The sequence below is a fragment of the Lithobates pipiens genome, unplaced genomic scaffold (assembly GCF_037356315.1).
Source record: "Lithobates pipiens isolate NorthernLeopardFrog02 unplaced genomic scaffold, aLitPip1_a1.2 Scaffold_23, whole genome shotgun sequence".
Lineage (NCBI taxonomy): Eukaryota > Metazoa > Chordata > Amphibia > Anura > Ranidae > Lithobates > Lithobates pipiens.
The window spans coordinates 89,963,563-89,983,622 of NW_027507785.1; the positions used below are offsets into that span (position 1 = coordinate 89,963,563).

The 20,060-nt window shown below is 45.6% G+C and overlaps 1 protein-coding gene and 1 long non-coding RNA gene across 2 annotated transcripts in view; one reads left to right on the plus strand and one right to left on the minus strand.

Moving 5' to 3' along the window:
- The window catches only part of LOC143926968 (uncharacterized), a 101,175-nt gene extending 90,394 nt beyond the window's left edge, over positions 1-10,781 (minus strand). The window contains exon 1 of the long non-coding RNA XR_013262170.1: positions 10,618-10,781. This is a non-coding gene — a long non-coding RNA (uncharacterized LOC143926968). The remainder of the gene's footprint in view (positions 1-10,617) is intronic.
- Positions 10,782-14,817: 4,036 nt separating this feature from the next.
- The window catches only part of IL17RD (interleukin 17 receptor D), a 116,987-nt gene continuing 111,744 nt past the window's right edge, over positions 14,818-20,060 (plus strand). The window contains exon 1 of the mRNA XM_077452029.1: positions 14,818-15,068. Within this exon, the coding sequence (XP_077308155.1) occupies positions 14,946-15,068 (123 nt within the window). The 5' untranslated portion in view covers positions 14,818-14,945. The remainder of the gene's footprint in view (positions 15,069-20,060) is intronic.

Here is a 20,060-nt window from a genome sequence, read left to right on the forward strand (position 1 = left end):
CACAATCCCCTCTTGTTTCAAAGTTCTTCAAGCAATAAATATCAAGAAGACTTCCCCTACAATGAGTTGTTGGAGCCAGTGTGTATGGACTGGTGCTTGTGGGGACGGGGAAGACTCTGTACTGTTTGGAACGAGCTAGCTTTTACCAGCTGTCCCTAAAGGGGTACAGCTACAAATTCAAAAAAATATAAACAAATAATAAATGATAACATGAAAACCTATATACTAAATATACCATTGAAAATGTTATTTACGATATCTGTTTGATAAGGGCAAAAATAAACCTGTTGATTATATCAAGAAAATAAATTCTGTCCTATGTCCTCTGTAAACTTCCTGTGTTATCTCAAGGAGTTTAATCAGCCCCCCTAGTTCTTCCAGTGGACTATAGAACACCTCCCTGCTATATTTTTGATCTGAAAAGAAGGGCAGGAGTTCTGTCATTTAGCAAAAACACAACTAGGGCTGACACCCTTCCTTGTGACTTCAGCCCAGTATGCCCACAACAGGAAATTAAGTATTAAGTGCATATCTGCCAGGATCAGTGGGTGTTTGTCTCTACTTGCAAGATCTTTGCAGGGCTAAAACACATGAAAATGTATGTAGCACTGACCCCCGAAGGAGCAGCTGATTTAATTGGGCTTACCATTACCTTCTTGACCTTGTGTATGTCTAGAGGTTTCCCAAGCTAGATGGCCCAAGAACTGTAGAGACTGACACCAGATCCGTTTAGGGATTTTTATTTGCAAAGAAGAATAAACGGAACATAGTCTCTCAATGTAAGGTTAGAGGGTTTAGGTGGAAAGTCCGGGTACTCTTGAATCTTAGTCAATTAGAAAAGAGCTTCTCACACTAAGAAATCCAGAGAATAGCCATTCACAACTGGATCCTCACCCTTATCGGATAGTCCTTCTCTCACTAGGCCTAGCAGCCGACAAGGTGCTCAAATACAGCGAAGTCTCTGCCACAGACTTGCTATAGGACACTTGAGTAAAGTCTCTGCCACAGACTTGTTGTAGACCACTTGAGTAACTGAAAGATGTAAACAGCTTATAGAACCCTTGTATAGCACCAGTATCTTGCAGTCGGTTCAGCGATACCATACGAGATCAGATTCGCTTGGGGTCTTTCAACTTAGCCTCCAGGCTCCTTCTGGGAAACCAACCTTTGCGTGGCCTTCTCCCAAAGACTCCTCCCCTGGATGCTTCTCCAGTTGCTGGGCCTCTCTATAAACCCGAGACGGCACCAGACCACCTCAGAATTCTTCCTTCAGTTACTTTGCCTCGGGCCAGCCAGCCCCGAGACTTGAAATCGGGTGGATCCGCACCCCAGGACATGAGAGCCCTGGGGGCTGGTCAGGAGGACCAGGACCAAACAGACAGAAATATCCTCTGAACCAGAACCCTGAAGCACGTGACATCAGCACCTTAAGTACCCTCTCCCAGAATGCACAGCAAGAGGAAACTCCCACTGGGCTGGTTCCAAGAAAGAATAGACCCTTAATGCATCTAACTGGACTGTGTTCCAACACCTGCCAGAGATGACAGCGCCACCCATGGTCAGGTAGAACACCGGACAATCCAGCCAGACTAGTACTGAGGCCAAAATTTTGTGTAATTGAACCCAAAACCAAACTGTGGTTTCAGGAATATTAAATGACAAAAACACATAGCGCGTGCTCTTCAGGAGCCGGTGCTACATGTACATATATTGCAGTGATATAATGTACATGTTTTTCTTTTGCACCTTAAGGCTATGTTCAAACAGGAGGCAAAGGGGTGGTAAAAACAGACAAATTTATATTGTAAATGCTCAGGTCAATTCACCTTGCTGTGGTCACCATGTGGCAAATTCAACTTAGCATGTCAAAATTAGCAGGCATTCCACTTTCCAAATGTGCCCATAAAAGTCAATGGCAGAGAGATGTAAATGTGTGCCAAACATTTGTGTACACCTAAACATCAAGAGCATGGTGGTACCCCCCAGAGACAAGGCGGGCTAGCATTTCACTTCAGGGGCAGATCTTTTAGGCACACTGGAAAATATGAACAGATGGGCGCCAATCACTTTAAGGTGCAAAACAAAAAGAGAGTATATTGCTCACACCAAACAAACTCTAGGGAAAAGGGGTACGGAGTTTAGAACACCCGTTACTGGCTTGCAGATTCAATGACACACAAAAAGACACCAGAACAGAAAAAGAGCCTGAAGGCTAGGTTCTCACCTGTATGGCCATGCAGGCTCATGCCCTGAAACATGCAGGAAAGAAGTCCCAGCACTATTTTTGAAACTTCGGTTCCCAGTACGGTTGCAATTTCCAGTGCGGACAGCGCGCCATTAGGATTAATGGCATCTGCCTGCGGGTCCCGCATTTCTCTGTGTGGGTGGTTGCGGCTGCCGGTATTTGTGCAGGTCCCGCAGCAGCACCACTTTCACAGATGTGAACCTAACCTTAAGCTCAACCCAAAAATCACTACCTTCTTTGTAGCAAACATTTCCATTAGCAACCGCGACTTTCCAGAAGCATCAGAAGTAGTCCGAATGAATCCATCTTGACGCTTTCAGAGGCTTTCCACAAGTTCCTCACCCAGGACCCTGGATCACTGTGATGACCAATCACAGTGATCACAGTTTGTTTTCACCAAAATTTTCAGTCTTTTTTTCCTTATATAATAGGAAAAAAAAAAAACCTCTTTGTCTTTTTGTAAATATTGTAATATATCTTTTCATGTGACAACACTGAAGAAATTATGCTTTGCTACAATGTAAAGTAGGGAGTGTACAGCTTGTATAACAGTATCAATTTTCTGTCCCCGCAAAATAACTCAACACAGAACCATTAATGTCTAAACCGCTGGCAACAAAAGCAAGTACACCCCTAAGTGAAAATGTTCAAATTGGGGCCAATCAGCCATTTTCCCTCCCTGGTGTCATGTGACTTGTTAGTGTTACAAGGTCTCAGATGTGAATGGGGAGCAGGTGTGTTAAATTTGGTGTTATCACTCTCACTCTCTCATACTGGTCACTGCAAGTTCAACATGACATCTCATGGCAAAGAACTCTCTGAGGATCTAAAAACAAATTGTTGCTCTACATAAAGATGGCCTAGGCTATAAGAAGATTGCCAAGACCCTGAAACTGAGCTGCAGCACGGTGTTCAAGACCATATCACCCCTTAACAGAACAGGTTCCATTCAGAACAGACCTCGGCATTATTGACCAAAGAAGTTGAATGCATATGCTCAGTGTCATATCCAGAGGTTGTCTTTGGGAAACAGACGTGTACGTGCTGCCAGCATTGCAGAGGTTGAAGGGGTGAGGGGACAGCCTGTCAGTGCTCAAACCATACGCCACACACTGCAACAAATTGGTCTGCATGTCCCAGAAGGAAGCCTCTTCTAAAGATGATGCACAAGAAAGCCCTCAAACTGTTTGCTGAAGACAAGCAGACTAAGGACATGGATTACTGGAACCACGTCCTGTAGTCTTATGAGACCAATATAAACGTATTTGATTCAGATGGTATCAATCGTGTGTGGAGGCAACCAGATGAGGAGTACAAAAACAAGTCAAGCATTGTGGTGGGAGTGTCATGGTCTGGGGCTGCATGAGTGCTGCCGGCACTGGGGAGCTACAGTTCATTGAGGGAACCATGAATGCCAACATGTACTGTGACATACTGAAGCAGAGCATGATCCCCTCCCTTCGGAGACTGGTCCGCAGGGCAGTATTCCAACATAATAAAGACCCCAAACACACCTTCAAGACGACCACTGCCTTGCTAAAGAAGCTGAAGGTAAAGGCGATTGACTGGCCAAGCATGTGTCCAGACCTAAACCCTATTGAGCATCTGTGGGGCATCCTCAAACGGAAGATGGAGGAGCACAAGATCTCCAACATCCACCAGCTCCGTGATGTTGTCATGGAGGAGTGGCAACCTGTGAAGCTCTGGTGAACTCCATGCCCAAGAGGGTTAAGGCAGTGCTGGAAAATAATGGTGGACACACAAAATATTGACACTTTGGGCCCAATTTGGACATTTTCACTTAGGGGTGTACTCACTTTTGTTGCCAGCGGTTTAGACATTAATGGTTGTGTGTTAAATTATTTTGAGGGAACAGCAAATTTACACTGTTTTACAAGCTGTACACTCACTACTTTACATTGTAGCAAAGTGTAATTTCTTCAGTGTTGTCACATGAAAAGATATAATAAAATAGTTACAAAAATGTGAGGGGTGTGCTCACTTTTGTCAGATACTGTACATTCGATTTCAGTAACTGAGTAATACAGGTCTGCATTAAATGGTTAACCAATGTACCTGATGTTCCATGTTATTAGAAAGTGGAGATCTTCTTTAACAAAAACAGACATGGTGCAGTACTTCTGACGCAAGGAGGTCACAGTACATCCTCTTGCATGAGAAGATGAGGATTTAGGTAAGTGGAAATGACATAAAGCATTGAGCAAATATTGACTGTGACAACAGGAGAGGTCCATATAACATTTACACGTCTGTTATCATTTAGATAAGCATGGGTAAGTACAAGGCCATATCTGACACCAACCGGTGGAAATACTGAGTAGTTTTATGATGACAGCCGTGTTTTTCAAAACCTTACATCATTGTCCTGTGTTTATAGACCGGCATGTCCTAACATGTTCCATGGGATGATTTAACGCAAACTTACACTTTGAACAATCATTGTAATGCTTTAAAAGATAAGTAGTGCCAAAAAATTTTTGGCCATACTTCTGGGTCACAGGAGTGCACTTACTTTTGTTCCCCCTTTGACTGGGAATCAGCTTTTAGTGGGATATTGCCCAATATCAGCTAACATCACAGCCGCATCATGGCTCTTCAAGGATGCCGACCATATTGTCAGGATCCACCCAGATGCCTGATTGAAAGCTGGCTCTACCTCAGAGCACATGGCTGAAAGCTGAACCTAGCGGTGCCCACCCCTCCCCAGCCCGACACTCCAGTGAGCAATGGAGGGGCAAAGCAGAGAGCAGCGACTGACAGTCAATGCTCTCCACTCTAAGCAGACTGAGAACTGAATGGTCAGCAGTCATGTGATTGCTCAGTTCTCGATCTTAAAGCTGATATGGGACAGCTGCACTCTAGAGGTGAGCATGAAGGGGATTTTTTATGTACCCCAAACTTCTCCCTTAATCCCTAATTTCTTACCTGTCCTATTAATTTACCTCTTCCCTGCCACTTAACTTTGCACAACTGAAAACGGTTGCTGAATGCTGAGATCAGCACAAAACAGGGTAATGTGTGGGGGACAGATGGAAAGGATGGTGGTAGAGGATGGAATGCTCCACAGATTAAATCTCCTGGAACTGGCAAAGTGGCAGGTTAAAGTGGACCTTCAGTAATTTTTTCAACTTACCATCTGTTAAAGAGGAAGTAAACCCTTACAAACGACTTTGACCTACAGGTAAGCCTAGATTAAGGCTTACCTGTAGGTCCAAGAAATATCTCCTAAACCTATATGGTTTAGGAGATATTTGCCCGAAAACGGGCACCGCTGTCTATGGCGCATGCGCCGTAGACAGCGGCGCGCAGGCGCACTAAACGCGGCAGTTCCAAGAATGGAGCTGCCACATTTGTCGACTCCCGTGCGCATGCACGGGAGTGACGTCATCGCGGCTTTGCCGAATGACAGCGGCGGAGCTGCGAGACGCCACTCCCGTGCGCATGCGCGGGAGTGACGTCATCGCGGCTTCGCCGCTGTCATTCGGCGGAGCTGCGAGACGCCACAAGCAAGATGGATGCGGCGGACTACAGGGGACAGCGGCGACTTCGCTGGCTCCTGTGTCAGGTAAGTGACACATAATGGGCTACTATGCGATGCATAGTAGTCCATTATGCTTTACCTTTGCAGGGAAAAAAAGAGGAAGTAAACTCATCAGGGTTTACTTCCTCTTTAAATCTTCTGCCCTTGTTGTTTTAACTTTGGATAATTTTTTTTTCTGCCAGTAAATACCTTATACAGCCCACTTCCTGTTTCTTGTCTGGTAAAAAGCTTAGGCTTATGACATCATGCACAGCTCTCTCGCTCACTCTCGTGAGAGTTTGCCAGGAAAAAAGGGGGAGATAAGTCATAAGAGGGCCAATGAGGGCTGCAGAGCTGGAGGTGTGCCTCTGTATGTCTGTGTAAATCCAGGAAGGGAACAGGCAGCAGCTTCAGCTGCCCACAGTTAAAATGGTTGCAGCCAGACTCAGTGGAGGGAGATTTCTGCAGCATATTGGCAAGTACAGAATCACAGTATATATAAAATAATATGCAAAGTGGTTGGAGGGAAGCTTCAGAATGGCAAAAATATTTTTAGTACAAATTATGTGAGCAGACTGCAGTTCCTCTTTACTGTAAGTTAAGGCTGTCAACACAACCCAGCCTGTACATTGCTTTGTAACACAATACATGGCAACACACCACTTTACCTTGTAGTACATTACAGCGCAGGTGTGTTGGGATGCCATTCAAAGTGAATTGCACTATATTAAACCAATGTGTGCGTTCCCGTAATGCAAAAGCATGATTCAGCCCCTAGCGAACCGAACCTTGGGCAGTGATTGATATTTTTCTGCATGTGATTAGCAGCAGTTACCGAAAAAACACCACAACGCTGATGTGTAGAATGTGAAATGTAGTGCAGTGCCGGAAAATACAGGCATGCAGGTCACCACAGGGCTGCAGTGAAGGGACTTGAATACATTGTAACCTTGTACACTTTCAATAAAGTTAAAAAAATTTAAACAGTGTGACAGCCTGAAAAAGCACACAGACGCATGGTAAAATGAAGTGTTTTAGTGTGCAGTTTTTGGGCCTTTAGCCCATGTGTGCATTATGCTCAGTATAACACAGGCTGGTGCACGTTGTGTATGGGCAGTGTTATGCATTGATACAATTCTTTGCACTGTTTACTTTTTTCTTCTTTTTTTTAAACTTTATTGAAATGTCTTAAAATGACATACATTACAACATAGACCTCCGCACATGTATGGAGTTTTCTATGTGCCCTTGTATTGAGACAGCATTGGTCTACTTTGTTAAACGCATCTCAATCTACTTGGTGTGAAGGGGCCCTTACCTAATTTCTTATTACCATGTGTATGTCTCTCCTTACATAACGTGGCATGAATATTACCACTTGAAAATACTGGAGTAATATAGCCCATACATTACTCAACCTTTTTTTGTTCAACCAGTGGGTTAAATGAAAAAAAAAAAACATCCACACATTCAAGGTGTATCGGGGAATCCTCCCCACTGAACTATCGTATTATGACAACGGGGAGACCAATACCGTTTTTTTTGCCGGCGAGTACGAGTACCGATACTTTTGGTGAAGTACTCACTGATACTGAGTACTAATAACTTTGCATTGTGATTTAAGCCCATACAAAATGAATGGGCTCAAAGTGCACCACAAAGAATAACATGCATTTTAAACAGGAATGTGATGTGATTCCTGTCCAAATTGCATGCAGTTTTCCGTGCCGCTTCTTTGTGAACCCAGGCTGAAGTCACTATGACTGCTAAAATCACATGCGATTCTTTCCAGTGCAATTTCATCCCATTAAATTGCACCACAAAGGTAGCGGAGCATTTGTATGAGTACTAGTAGTCATGCAAATGCTCAGTATCAGCGCTGATACAATACAGGTATCACTACACTGATAGCTGGCAGCGCTGATTGAGTGGCATGTACAAAAGTCAATCGATAGATCGACTTCTATACAACTTCCCTACTCATACATGGATTGAAATTCAGCTGGTACCTGCTAAATCATGGCCAGCCTAGAAATCCTTAGAAGGTCTCAATGGAGGTGACACTCGTCCCCTGAATTTCTCTCATTTGTGTGACCTCCTCTGATGAATAAAAATGGTCTTTTCTGAGGTAATGTAACACTTCCATTGTGACATTACAGCCTGGAATGAATTCCTGAGAGACTGTGTGAATACTAAACACATCCATTATACTCAGAGGACCAGGAAACAGAGTCTCTGACAAGTACTTGAAGCTGGGGACTCTATTGTCTTTCACAAACAAGGTGAGAAGTCTCAGTCAAGGCAGGAAGTGCCTCAGCAAACATCTCAGCAGGGGACTCCTCCTGGATGGTTCCTCTCTGTGTTTTCCCCTAAACACACTTTATTTACATGCATGTAGTTACTCCGATTGAGAAAAAACAGAGCCCCAGCCACACAAACAATGGCAAGTGCAGCAACTACGAATGTGTTTAACATTTTGTCCTCTCGTATATCAGTGTACTAGTTTCATTCAGTCCCAGTCACAAGGCATGGGCCATTGCTTTGTATGAGGATGAACTTTTGGAGATTTCATTTAACTTTCGCTAGTTTTGGTGAAACACATTGCATTCAAGTGAGAAGACAAAATTGGGGGTGGTTTCTAGCGATGTTTAAAGGCTTATTAGGCCTCCTGCACACTGTGGGTTTAACCCCAAGTCCAGCATATAGCTTCTGTTCTGGGTGTTCATCCCTGTGCACATACAACCCTAAATGTAAGTACCACTAGGGGCACCATACAGCCCCGTCCACCTACAGCAGCTGTCAGCCGCTCATGGAGTTTTACAGGCTGCCAGCAATGGGACTGGACAGCGCACTTGGCTAAACGGCCAGCGTTAGGGTTGCCACCTCATCCCTTTAGGCTGGGTTCACACTGCTGCGGCTGGGAGACCCGGATGTGATTCGCACCGCACTGCAGTGCAAATCACATCCGATCTCTGTGCGATGCGAGTTCAGCCATACAGATAGTATGGCTGAATTCGCATCGCACCCGCCGCAAACTCGCACGGGACCCTTTTTTTGGTCCGCAGCAGAATCGGATCGCATGGGTGTTCACACCATGCGATCTGATTCCTGTCCGAGTTTGCAGATCGCACTGCGATATGCGGACTGATCTGGGGGTGTCATTAACATTTCACTGACACTCCCAGCAGTCCGCATAGGGCAGTGTGAACTGCTGGCGGGAGGCATGCGATGCGGGAAAACACCGTGGATTTGCGGCATTCCCGCATCGTTTCGGTGTGAACCTAACCTTAAACCCGACCACATATGAATTGCACAGGTTCCGAGGCTAATTTAATTCAGATAAGGCACCAAGTGAGTTTAATTACCACCTTAAAGAGGAGGTCCAGCCTGGGTGAAAAAAAATTAAAAGTCAGCAGCTACAAATAATGTAGCTGCTGACTTTTAATATTAGGGTACTTACCTGTCCAGGGAGCCCGTGATGTCTGCACCCCAGCCGATCTTAGGATCAACGCCTGGGTTCTGCCACAGCCATTCCTGGTAAGGGAACCCAGTATTGAAGCCTTTCACAGAGTGTCCCCCTACCGAGCATGCGCGAAACGAGCTTCACTTTCTAATTGGTCTGGTGACGGGGGAAGGAGGAGGGGGGGGCGAATTTCCGGGAGATCAGCCCATGGCCCATCTTCAGAAGTGGGGAAGGGGACCTGTCAAAAACAGGTCCCCTGTTTCTCCCCTCCCCCCTGACCTTTTGACAAGTTGTCTATTTTAACAGAACACTGGCACCCCCATGCTCCAGTGGTCTTCATGGACTGTTCCTTATGTTAGTATGCTCAGTGCACGCTCCAAAGACAGGAACAGTCCACTGATAGACCATGGGGAAATGCGTTTTTTTGGAGGATCAGCAGATCAGGTGAGTATAAAGTTTGTGTTTACCCCTAGAAAAAAAGGTCAGTTGTCCCAAGCAGTGCGGACACAGCCCCAATGCATTGGGGGGAAAAAAAATCTGCCTGTTGTTCGGCATTAAAGGCCCTTGAGGGTTACATTAACCTTTAAAGGCACTTGAGGGTTACATGAGCCAAAAGATTCTCTCAATAGCCTCAATATTTTTTTTCACAGAAAGAAAAATTCAATAAATAAGTAGCAAAATAAAAAAATTTAAGTAACAACATTAGCAATTCAATACTCAACGAAAGAAAGAAAAACATCAACACAATGAATATTAAATGAAATATACTTGTCTAATATAAACTCTCTACATAAAAGGTTGGGGGTGGTAAAATCCAGCAGTTGAGACTCTCCTTTACTGCACCCCCCCATACCCCCCCACCAACCACTACCTCCTTTAGCTGCAGAGACAGCAGACAGGGGCATACACATGCTGAGGCCTCAGTGCTTTACTTCATGTCTGGAATTTAGCCGCCTGTCCCTTTCGACCCGCAAACCATGACTCATTAAAGTGAATGGGGCTGCTCTGCAAGCACCTTGCAACTGCACAAATAAGCATGCACATGCAGCACGCTCAAAGGGTTAAAGCAGGCGTTCATGAGGCTATATAATGCCTCTTCACCGCCTGTCAAATGCCAATTGTGAATCATTCTTCAGACCAACACTAGTGTGAACAAGCCTTTAGAGCCCTTTCACGTGGTCAGCAGTAAAAAGCAGGCGGCTGAGTCGTGGTTTTACCGCAACCCTCCACCGGGTCGCTCACCCAAATGCTAACATTACAGCCCCATAGGGATTATACATGCCGCTGCCAGGGTGCTTTGTTTCACAGCAATGGCAATTTTAATTCAGGCTGCAGAGTTTGACTGATGGCAATTTTTGTAAAACTCACCCATTGAGACCAAATAGGGCTGCACCACAACCACACGGCAAGAACAGTATAAAAAAATGAGGTATTTCCATTTTGGTAGCATTTCACTGATGGAAAAATTGATCACTTGGAATAAAATCAATTTTGTCAGAATCCTTGAGCTCAAACTTAGTTGTGGTACCAGAAGTTTACATTTGTCGGAAGTGCCCGCCCCCGTTGTGATGGCAACGAAGCCCTCGGCGCTGCCCAGTGACTCCTGGGAAATGATGACAGACATCTCCCAGGAGCACTAGCGAGCATGCGCGCCGAGGCAAATGACGTCAATCGCCTTGGAGATGAAGAGGCAGATTACGAGGAACCCCCTAGCAACAGACCTGAAAAGGTGAGTAACAATAAAACATTTTTTTCAAAAGGGTGTTATTTGTATTGAATGCAGCTGAATAATGTAAAAAAATATATATGACTGGAACTCCGCTTTTAGGATTTATTCACATATCACCACTGCGTTGCAATTTGCCTCAGCTGCTCACCACATGTGAAATGTACTGTTCTGTACCACCATGACACTGTAATATGAATGCCATTCAGAGAACGCATGATATTTTTCTCAATGAATGCCAAGCATTCTCTGATTGGACGAAGTGGAGATTGTGACATCACTTCTCTGCATCTTCACCTTATGCAATGAGAGAACGCTTACCATTCAATGCAAGGCATTCCCTCAATTGGCACCAATACTGAGTGAGTAACCCCCTGTGTCCACTATGCAACGGGACCTGGAAGACAGTGTAGGATCATAGTAATAGTGGCATCTGCTTATAAAAAAAATGGCTATACAACTCAAAGCTTTTTTTTCATACCCTTTTTCCTTTACACTGGATTTTCCAAATAACAAGTGCAATGAATGAGAGGTTGAATATTTACATAGGTCTCTACAATGGAACAAGGAGAGTGACAGAGGGATTGGGTTCCCTCTAAATGAAGAGGGTTGGAAGTCATGGATGGTATAATACAGTCATTCATGATCAATCTGCGTCTCCAGGAAGATGTTCTGATGCAGATCAGATCTCCAAATCTTATGCCCCATACATACGGTCGGACATTCCAATCACAAAATCCGTGGGATTTTTTCCAACGGATTTTGGCCAAAACTTGTGCTGCATACACACGGTCGCACAAAGTTGTCAGAAAATCAGATCGTTCCGAACGAGGTGACAGGACTACGTAAAAGCCAGTAGCCAATAGCTTTACTCCCAAATTTTTTCTGAGCATCCGTACACACAATCGTAAAAAGTCCGATCGGATTTTGTTGGCGGAAATTCCAATGGAAAAAGTCCGATAGAGCCCACACACGATCGGATTTTCCAACAACATAATCCGATTGGACTTTTTCCGTCGGAAATTCCGATTGCGTGTATGGGGCATTACACTGGGGATTGGAGCTCAGACTGGACGAGGGCCACATGACTCTGTAGATTCCTTTTCCTACTTTGTCAAGTTTGATTTTAGATCCAAGGAATGATAACATGTTTTTTTAAAGAATAAAGCTTTATTAACATTTTTCATGCAAAAAAAAACCCAAAACAAAAACAGCTATTGATCTGTGAGGGGTCATAGGTCCTTGCCATTCTATGTAAAGTGTAGAGATAACACAATTATACTGACACACAGATTGCATATAAAATGATGAGACGATGGCGAGAAAGGAGACAATAAATTCAATATTGTCACATTACTAAGATGGTAACAATTTTTTTCATTTGTATTCTTAGATTTAAAAGCTTAAGAATTCTTACTTAATGATGATGTAAGAGTAGGGTGCAGGTGTTACAGTGGAGCACCCAGTACAGGTGGTACAGGTGGGGGGGGGGGGGGTGGGTTGCATCCTGTACAGGTGGTAGAGGATGGGGGTGGAGTTGCTCCAAGTACAGGTGGTGAATTGCCCCCAGTACAGGTGGTACAGTTGGGGGGGGGGATTGCACCCAGTACAGGTGGGGGGGTTGCACCCAGTACAGGTGGGGAGGGGGGGCTTGGGTTGCACCCTGTACAGGTGGTAGAGGATGGGGGTGGAGTTGCTTCCAGTACTGGTGGTGAATTGCACCCAGTACAGGTGGTACAGGTGGGGGGTGTGGATTGCACCCAGTACAGGTGGTACAGGTGGGGGGGTGGATTTCACCCAGTAGAGGTGGTACAGGTGGGGGGGTGGATTACACCCAGTACAGGAGGGGGAGTGAAGTTGCTCCCAGTACAGGTGGTACAGGAAGGGGGGGGGGGTGGATTGCACCCAGTACAGGTGGTGAATTGCACCCAGTACAGGTGGTGAATTGCACCCAGTACAGGTGGTACAGGTGGGGGGGTGGATTGCACCCAGTACAGGTGGTACGGGTGGGGGAGTGGAGTTGCTCCAAGTACAGGCAGTACAGGAAGGAGGGGGGGTGGATTGCACCCAGTACAGGTGGTACAGGTGGGGGAGTGGAGTTGCTCCAAGTACAGGCAGTACAGGAAGGAGGGGCGGGGGGTGGATTGCACCCAGTACAGGTGGTGAATTGCACCCAGTACAGGTGGTGAATTGCACCCAGTACAGGTGGTACAGGTGGGGGGGGGGGGGTGGATTGCACCCAGTACAGGTGGTACAGGTGGGGGAGTGGAGTTGCTCCAAGTACAGGCAGTACAGGAAGGAGGGGGGGGGGTGGATTGCACCCAGTACAGGTGGTACAGGTGTCTGTATGTGTGGGGGGGTGGGTGAAGTTGCACCCAATACAGGATACAGGTGGTACAGGGGGGTTCACCCAGTACAGGTGGTACAGGAAGGGGGGGGTGGATTGCACTCAGTACAGGTGGTACAGGAGGGGGAGTGGAGTTGCTCCAAGTACAGGCAGTACAGGAAGGGGGGGGGGGAATTGCACCCAGTACAGGTGGTGAATTGCACCCTGTACAGGTGGTGAATTGCACCCAGTACAGGTGGTACAGGTGGTGGGGTGGATTGCACCCAGTACAGGTGGTACAGGTGGGGGGGTGGTGGATTGCACCCAGTACAGGAGGGGGACTAAAGTTGCTCCCACTACAGGTAGTCCAGGAAGGGTGGGGGGGGGGGGGGTGGATTGCACCCAGTACAGGTGGTACAGAGAAGGGGGGGTGGAATTGCACCCCAGTGCAGGTGGTAGGCGACGAGGGAGGAGTTGCTCCCAGTACAGGTGGTGGGGGTGGATTGCACCCCGTACAGGTGGTACAGGCGGGGGAGTGGAGTTTCTCCAAGTACAGGCGGTACAGGAAGGGGGGGTGGATTGCACCCAGTACAGGTGGTACAGGTGTCTGTATGTGTGTGTGTGGGGGGGGGGGTGGGTGAAGTTGCACCCAATACAGGTGGTACGGGGGGGTGCACCCAGTACAGGTGGTACAGGAAGGGGGGGTGGATTGCACTCAGTGCAGGTGGTACAGGTGTGTGTATGTGTGTGGGGGGGTGGGTGAAGTTGCACCCAATACAGGTGGTACGGGGGGGTGCACCCAGTACAGGTGGTACAGGAAGGGGGGGGGTGGATTGCACTCAGTGCAGGTGGTACAGGTGTGTGTATGTGTGTGTGGGGGGGGGGGGTGGGTGAAATTGCACCCAATACAGGTGGTGGGGGGTGGCTTGCACCCAGTACAGGTGGTACAGGAAGGTGGTGGGGGGGTGGACTGCACCCAGCACAGGTGGTACAGATGTGTGTGTGGGGGGGGGGGGTGGAGTTGCACCCAGTGAAGGTGGTGGTGGGGGAGGGGGTGCACCCAGTACAGGTGGTACAGATGTGTGTGTATGTGGGGGGAGGTGGAGTTGCACCCAGTGAAGGTGGTGGTGGGGGGGAGGGGTGCACCCAGTACAGGTGGTACAGGAAGAGGGGGGGATGGATTGCACCCAGTACAGGTGGTACAGGAAGGGGGGGGGTGGATTGCACCCAGTAGAGGTGGTACAGGAGGGGGGTGGTGTTGCACCTAGTACAGGTGGTACAGGAAGGGGGGGTGGAATTGCACCCAGTACAGGTGGTACAGGAAGGGGGTGGGGGGTGGACTGCACCCAGTACAGGTGGTAGAGATGTGTGTGTATGTGGGGGGAGGTGGAGTTGTACCCAGTGAAAGTGGTGGTGGGGGGGATGCACCCAGTACAGGTGGTAAAGTAGGAGGTGGGAGGGATTTCTCTCAGTCCTGGTCTGGCCTCTCTCTCCCTCTCTCCTTCTCTCTCCCTCCAGCTGTCAGTGGATCTCTCCGCTCTGCACACTGATCTCCCGGTCTGGTCCAGCAGGGGGCGGAGCTCAGCGCTCAGTGTAGTACATGCGCAGTGGACGGACAGGAGAGTTTCCCGTGGGTTGCGGACCATGGCACCGAGTGTGCGATCCCTCATCTCTCTCCTGGCCCTAAATCTCTTCCTATTACCCGGCCCGGGATGTGGAGCTACCGGCGGGGCCCGGAGAGGAGCCACCGATCCGTGTACACCCAAGGTGAGTGTTCTTCTCCCCGCCGCCGCAAACTCCATGGACTTGTGTGGAAGTTTGCAGAAAGTTGTGTCCGGACTGTCCCCGGTGTGCGATCCCCGGGAGTGTCATTGTGTGACTTCATATAGTGTGTGATCGGTGATATGTCTGTACATGTACACTACATCTGTGTGTATACTGTGCGATCTGCACTCATCTTCTATATATATAGTATACAACAAGTGTATCATAACATACATCCACTGTATACATATATAGTATGGTAAAATGGTATAGAATAGTATTATATAGTAGAAGTATAGTATTATAGAGTGTAGTATAACAAATGATCACATAGTATTGTATAGTATAACATAACAGCATTGTGTAGTATGGTATCATATAGAATAGTATAGTATAACATATGATTATATACAATTGCGTTATATAGTATACTGTAAGTATAGTATTTATATAGTATAACAAAGTATCATATAGAATAGTATAGTATTGTATAGTGTAACATCATATTATATAGTATGGTATCATTTAGAACAGTAACGTGTAGTAGTGTAGTATAGTAATAAAAGGTGTCATCTGGTATAGTATATAATAGTATTGTATAATATAACATAGCATCATATAGAATAGGTATAATAATATATAGTATAGTATACCATAGTATATAGAATATGACATAGTATTGTATAGAACAGTATTGTATTGTATAGGTATAATATAAAATAGTATCATGTAGTATAGTATTATATAGAATGGTATAGAATAGTATAACATACTATCATACAGAATCATATATTTATATATAGTATATGTATTGTATAGTATCATATAGTATGGTATAGTGTCATCTAGTAAAGTATAATATAGCATTATATAGACTAGTATAGTATATAATATGGTGTCCAATTGTAAGTCTAGGAGCTCCTAGTATTTCGGATGACTTTGGTTAGATTAGTTCCCAGGATGCGTTCACACCCAATCCCAAACCCAGCAGAGTCTGTGCACTGCGATGCGATGGCGATGCTTTTATAACATGTTTTATGTTTTTTCTTTACTTGTGCTGCATTTTTTTAAAAAGAAATTACTTTCCTGCTCATTTTTGTTGAATGTTTTGCTATCATTTTTTACACCTGTATGGTACATCTTACGTGAGCTTTATGAGGGTTACCATTGAACTCCATATAATGTATGTTTTGATGAATGCATTAAGCAGGATTTTCTTTTTAATGCACCGCACCTAAACACAGAGGTGTGAACGGGGCAGTTTTTGGGTTAACTGCTTTTTGACATTAATTTCTTTGTATCATGAGCTTTAAAGCAAGATGCACTTCAAGTGCTGTTTATACCATTTTTTTTCACACCACATTGGACCGTGAACAATGTTTATCATTGGGGACACGTATCCCATCATGTGTGTAACATGCATTTTACATGTAAGATAAAGAGTACAGGTGTGACTATACCGTGCTTTGTATATGATCATTGTTCTCTAGGCCTTGTACTAAGTATAAAAATGATGAAACAGATGCTGAATGGATGGATGGATGGATGTATATGTACGGTTTCATCTCTTGTCTTTTATAATTCAGTTCTGTTTTGAAGTAGTCATATGACTTGTGATGGTTGTAGCTGGTTGGTGGATGCCTCTTTCTGTGTTTGTATCCTTCCAGCTGTTCTTCATTTGTATATATACATATTTAGGCTTCCTTCACACAGGCGTAAAGAACAGGCGCTTGCTTTGCAATCAGAAAGCTTTCTAAACTCTTTTCAGAGCAAATGTTGTTCTTTACATGAATTGCAGGGGCTCTAGTACAGCCATGCCTCCCAGTGACCACCAATGTAAGGAGCATTCATCCCACTAATCACCAATATTAGAGGGCATTCCTTCCACTGACCACCAATGTAAATGTTACGCTGACAGCCAGAGTAAATGTTTCATCCTTCCCACTGACCACCAAAGTAGGGGGCATTTTTCCCAAGAACCACCAATGTATGGGGCAATCTTCCCACTGATCACCAATGTAAAGGGGGCATTCCTCCCACTGACCACCAATGTAAGGGTGTCACCCCCCTGACAGCTAATGTAGGGGGAGGGGGGCATTCCTCCAACTGCCCACTAATGTACAGGAGGGGGGCATTCTTGATCTGACCACTAATGTAAGGGGAGCATTCCTACCACTGACCACTAATATAAGGGGAGCACCACTAATATAAGGGGATCATTCCTCCCACCGACTACTAATATAAGGGGAGCATTCCTCCCACTGACCACTAATGTAAAGGGAGCATTCTTCCCACTGACCACTAATGTAAGGGGAGCGTTCCCCCCACTGACAACTATTGTAAAGGGGGACATTCTTCCCACTGACCACCAATGCAGGGGGCATTCTTTCCACTGGCCCCCAATGTAAGGCACATTCTTCCCACTGGTCCCCAATGTAGGAGGCATTCTTCCCACTGATTATCAATGTAAGGGGGGCATTCCTCCCGTGACCACCAGTATAAGGGGGGCATTCCTCCCATTGACCACCAATGTAAGGGGGACAACCAGAACGCAACTACACTTTGGAAAGTGCACAGTCTATTTGCCTTTAGTAAATCAACCCATCTGTTGGCAATGTGCAGTGATGTGTGGAAACCGCAAGCAGCCATACAAAAGAATTCTTTCTTTATTTAGTTTTTTATCTAAGCAACTGGTAATCAAATTCTTCTTCATGTGCAAATCCTCCCCAACTTTGCTGAACACTGCATTGTTTTGGTAGATATCAGACTAAGACACAATGGGGGTTATTTACTAAAGGAAAATGCACTTTGCACTGCAAGTGCACTTGGAAGTAAAGTCGCTGTGGATCCGAGGGGGACATGCAAGGAAAATAAAAAACAGCAATTTAGCTTGCACATGATTGGATGATAAAATCAGCAGAGCTTCCCCTCATTTCAGATCTTCCCTTCAGATCTACAGTGACTGCACTTCCAACCCCCACTGGTTGGTTGAAAGGTACAACACTGAACATGTTCTCAAAGTTATCTGGCCTAAAATATGTTTTTTTTGATGAATGTCTATTTTCACAAACAGATGTTCTTCCAGCTGCATGTATTATTTGGGTATGGGGAATGAAAGTTGTTATTTAAGCAAGTGTTGCAACTAGTTGAAATCTGCCATTTGATTTTCCCAGGATTGTAAACTAGGATGAAATGTAGAATCTGGTTGCTATGGCTGAGACAGACTACAGATGTTTTGACCACTGAAGCTTTAAACTGGCCATAGATGGTTCAAATCTCGGCTTGTTCAGCAGGAATTGGCTAAGATTCGAACCGTGAATGGGCAGGCTTAATGTACCCAAGTTGTTAGATTAACCAACTTGGGTACAACCATACTGTTAGATTTTACATGCGATTATCGCTAGCAGCTGGTATAGCCACTAAGCAATAATCACTGTCTTTTGCAGACGGGGAAGGTTTAACAATGGGTAATTCTAAGTCATGGTACATTTGCTCAATGGATTCCTATTGCCGTGTACACACGGGCGGACTTTTCGACGGCAAAGGACCGACGGAACGAATCCGTCGGACAATTCGACCGTATGTGGGCATCACTGGACCTTTGCTGTCGAAAAATCAGACGGACTTTAGATTTAGAATATGTTTCAAATCTTTCCAACGGACTCGAGTCCGGTCAAAAAATCCATTTGTCTGTATGCTAGTCCGACGGACTAAAACCGACACTAGGGCAGTAGGCTACTAGCGATGAACTTGCTTATTCTAGTCTGGTTGTACATCATCACGTTCAAATCCGTCGGACTTTGGTGTGATTGTGTGTGGCCAAGCCCGTTTGTTCGGAAAGTCTGTCGGAACTCTGCTGAAAAGTCTGTTGAGAAGACCGTCGGACCTATACTGCCGGAAAGGCCGGTCGTGTGTACATGGCATAAGGGTGTATCTAGACATAGAGGAAAAGGAATAGAAGTATAAAAGAGGGGACAGAAAGATTAGAAACAAGAAGCACTCTGGCCTAGTCATGAGGTGATGTCGTCTAGGCTACTCTCAGCCCAAGAGATAAACTCAGAGGAATATCAAAACATGGACCATGAAGTCCAAGTGAGAGAAAACTGTTCATCTTTACCATGTTCCTCAGCCAACGGATGTTCAAGGTCCCTAACACAGTCTACTTCAGTAGCCCAATTCCCCAGGGAAGGCATGGTTGTCGATCTCCAGTGACGGGCAATCACTACTCTGGCCACTGCCAGAAAGTGTCGCAATACATCTTTTTTAATGGATTTGAACTTTCCAGGGAGTATAGATAAGAGAGCAACCTTGGGTGAAGGTTGAATAGATGGTCACATTCTGTTTTACACACTTGGACAGGAAGGGCTGTGGGGGCAGCATATACAGGAACCGATGCTCTCCATTTTTCTCCTGCAACCGCTGAAAGCCAGCTTCTTCATCTCTCCCTGGCATTCAGTAGCCGCAAGAGGAAAATGGGCATTATGCTTTCAAAATGAAAAATGAAATTTTTTTAACCATTTAATTGTGGCTGCTGACCGATTACCAAATCACTTACGTGGCCCTTGCTTATCAAAAGGTTGAGCACCCCTGATATATACCATAACCTGGAGAATGAGAACCTTCCTAGATGTGAAGCCTCTTGGTTTGGCATACCAACTTGAATTTACTCTAATTTCTATAATTTAGGCCCATACATGTATTTTATTTATGTGGACTCCAGTTTTTGAAAATATACTGGTGGTTGCTGTCATGGGGCTGTTGGAAAGATCAAACACTGGCGTCTCCAGCTCCTGCTAGCCATGTGGGTGTTGGTGTCATATACTTGCTGCAGGAAGTTCCACAGTATATATGGCTGAGATGCAAAGTGTTGATGTGTCCATTCATCTCTCCTCACCTTACACCTGGGGAGGAGGGGGGGTCTTAAAAGGCCTTTTCCCAGGATGTTTCCTGTATGCGTTCATTGTGCCCTGGGGCGTCAGGAGGAGGAGGGACACA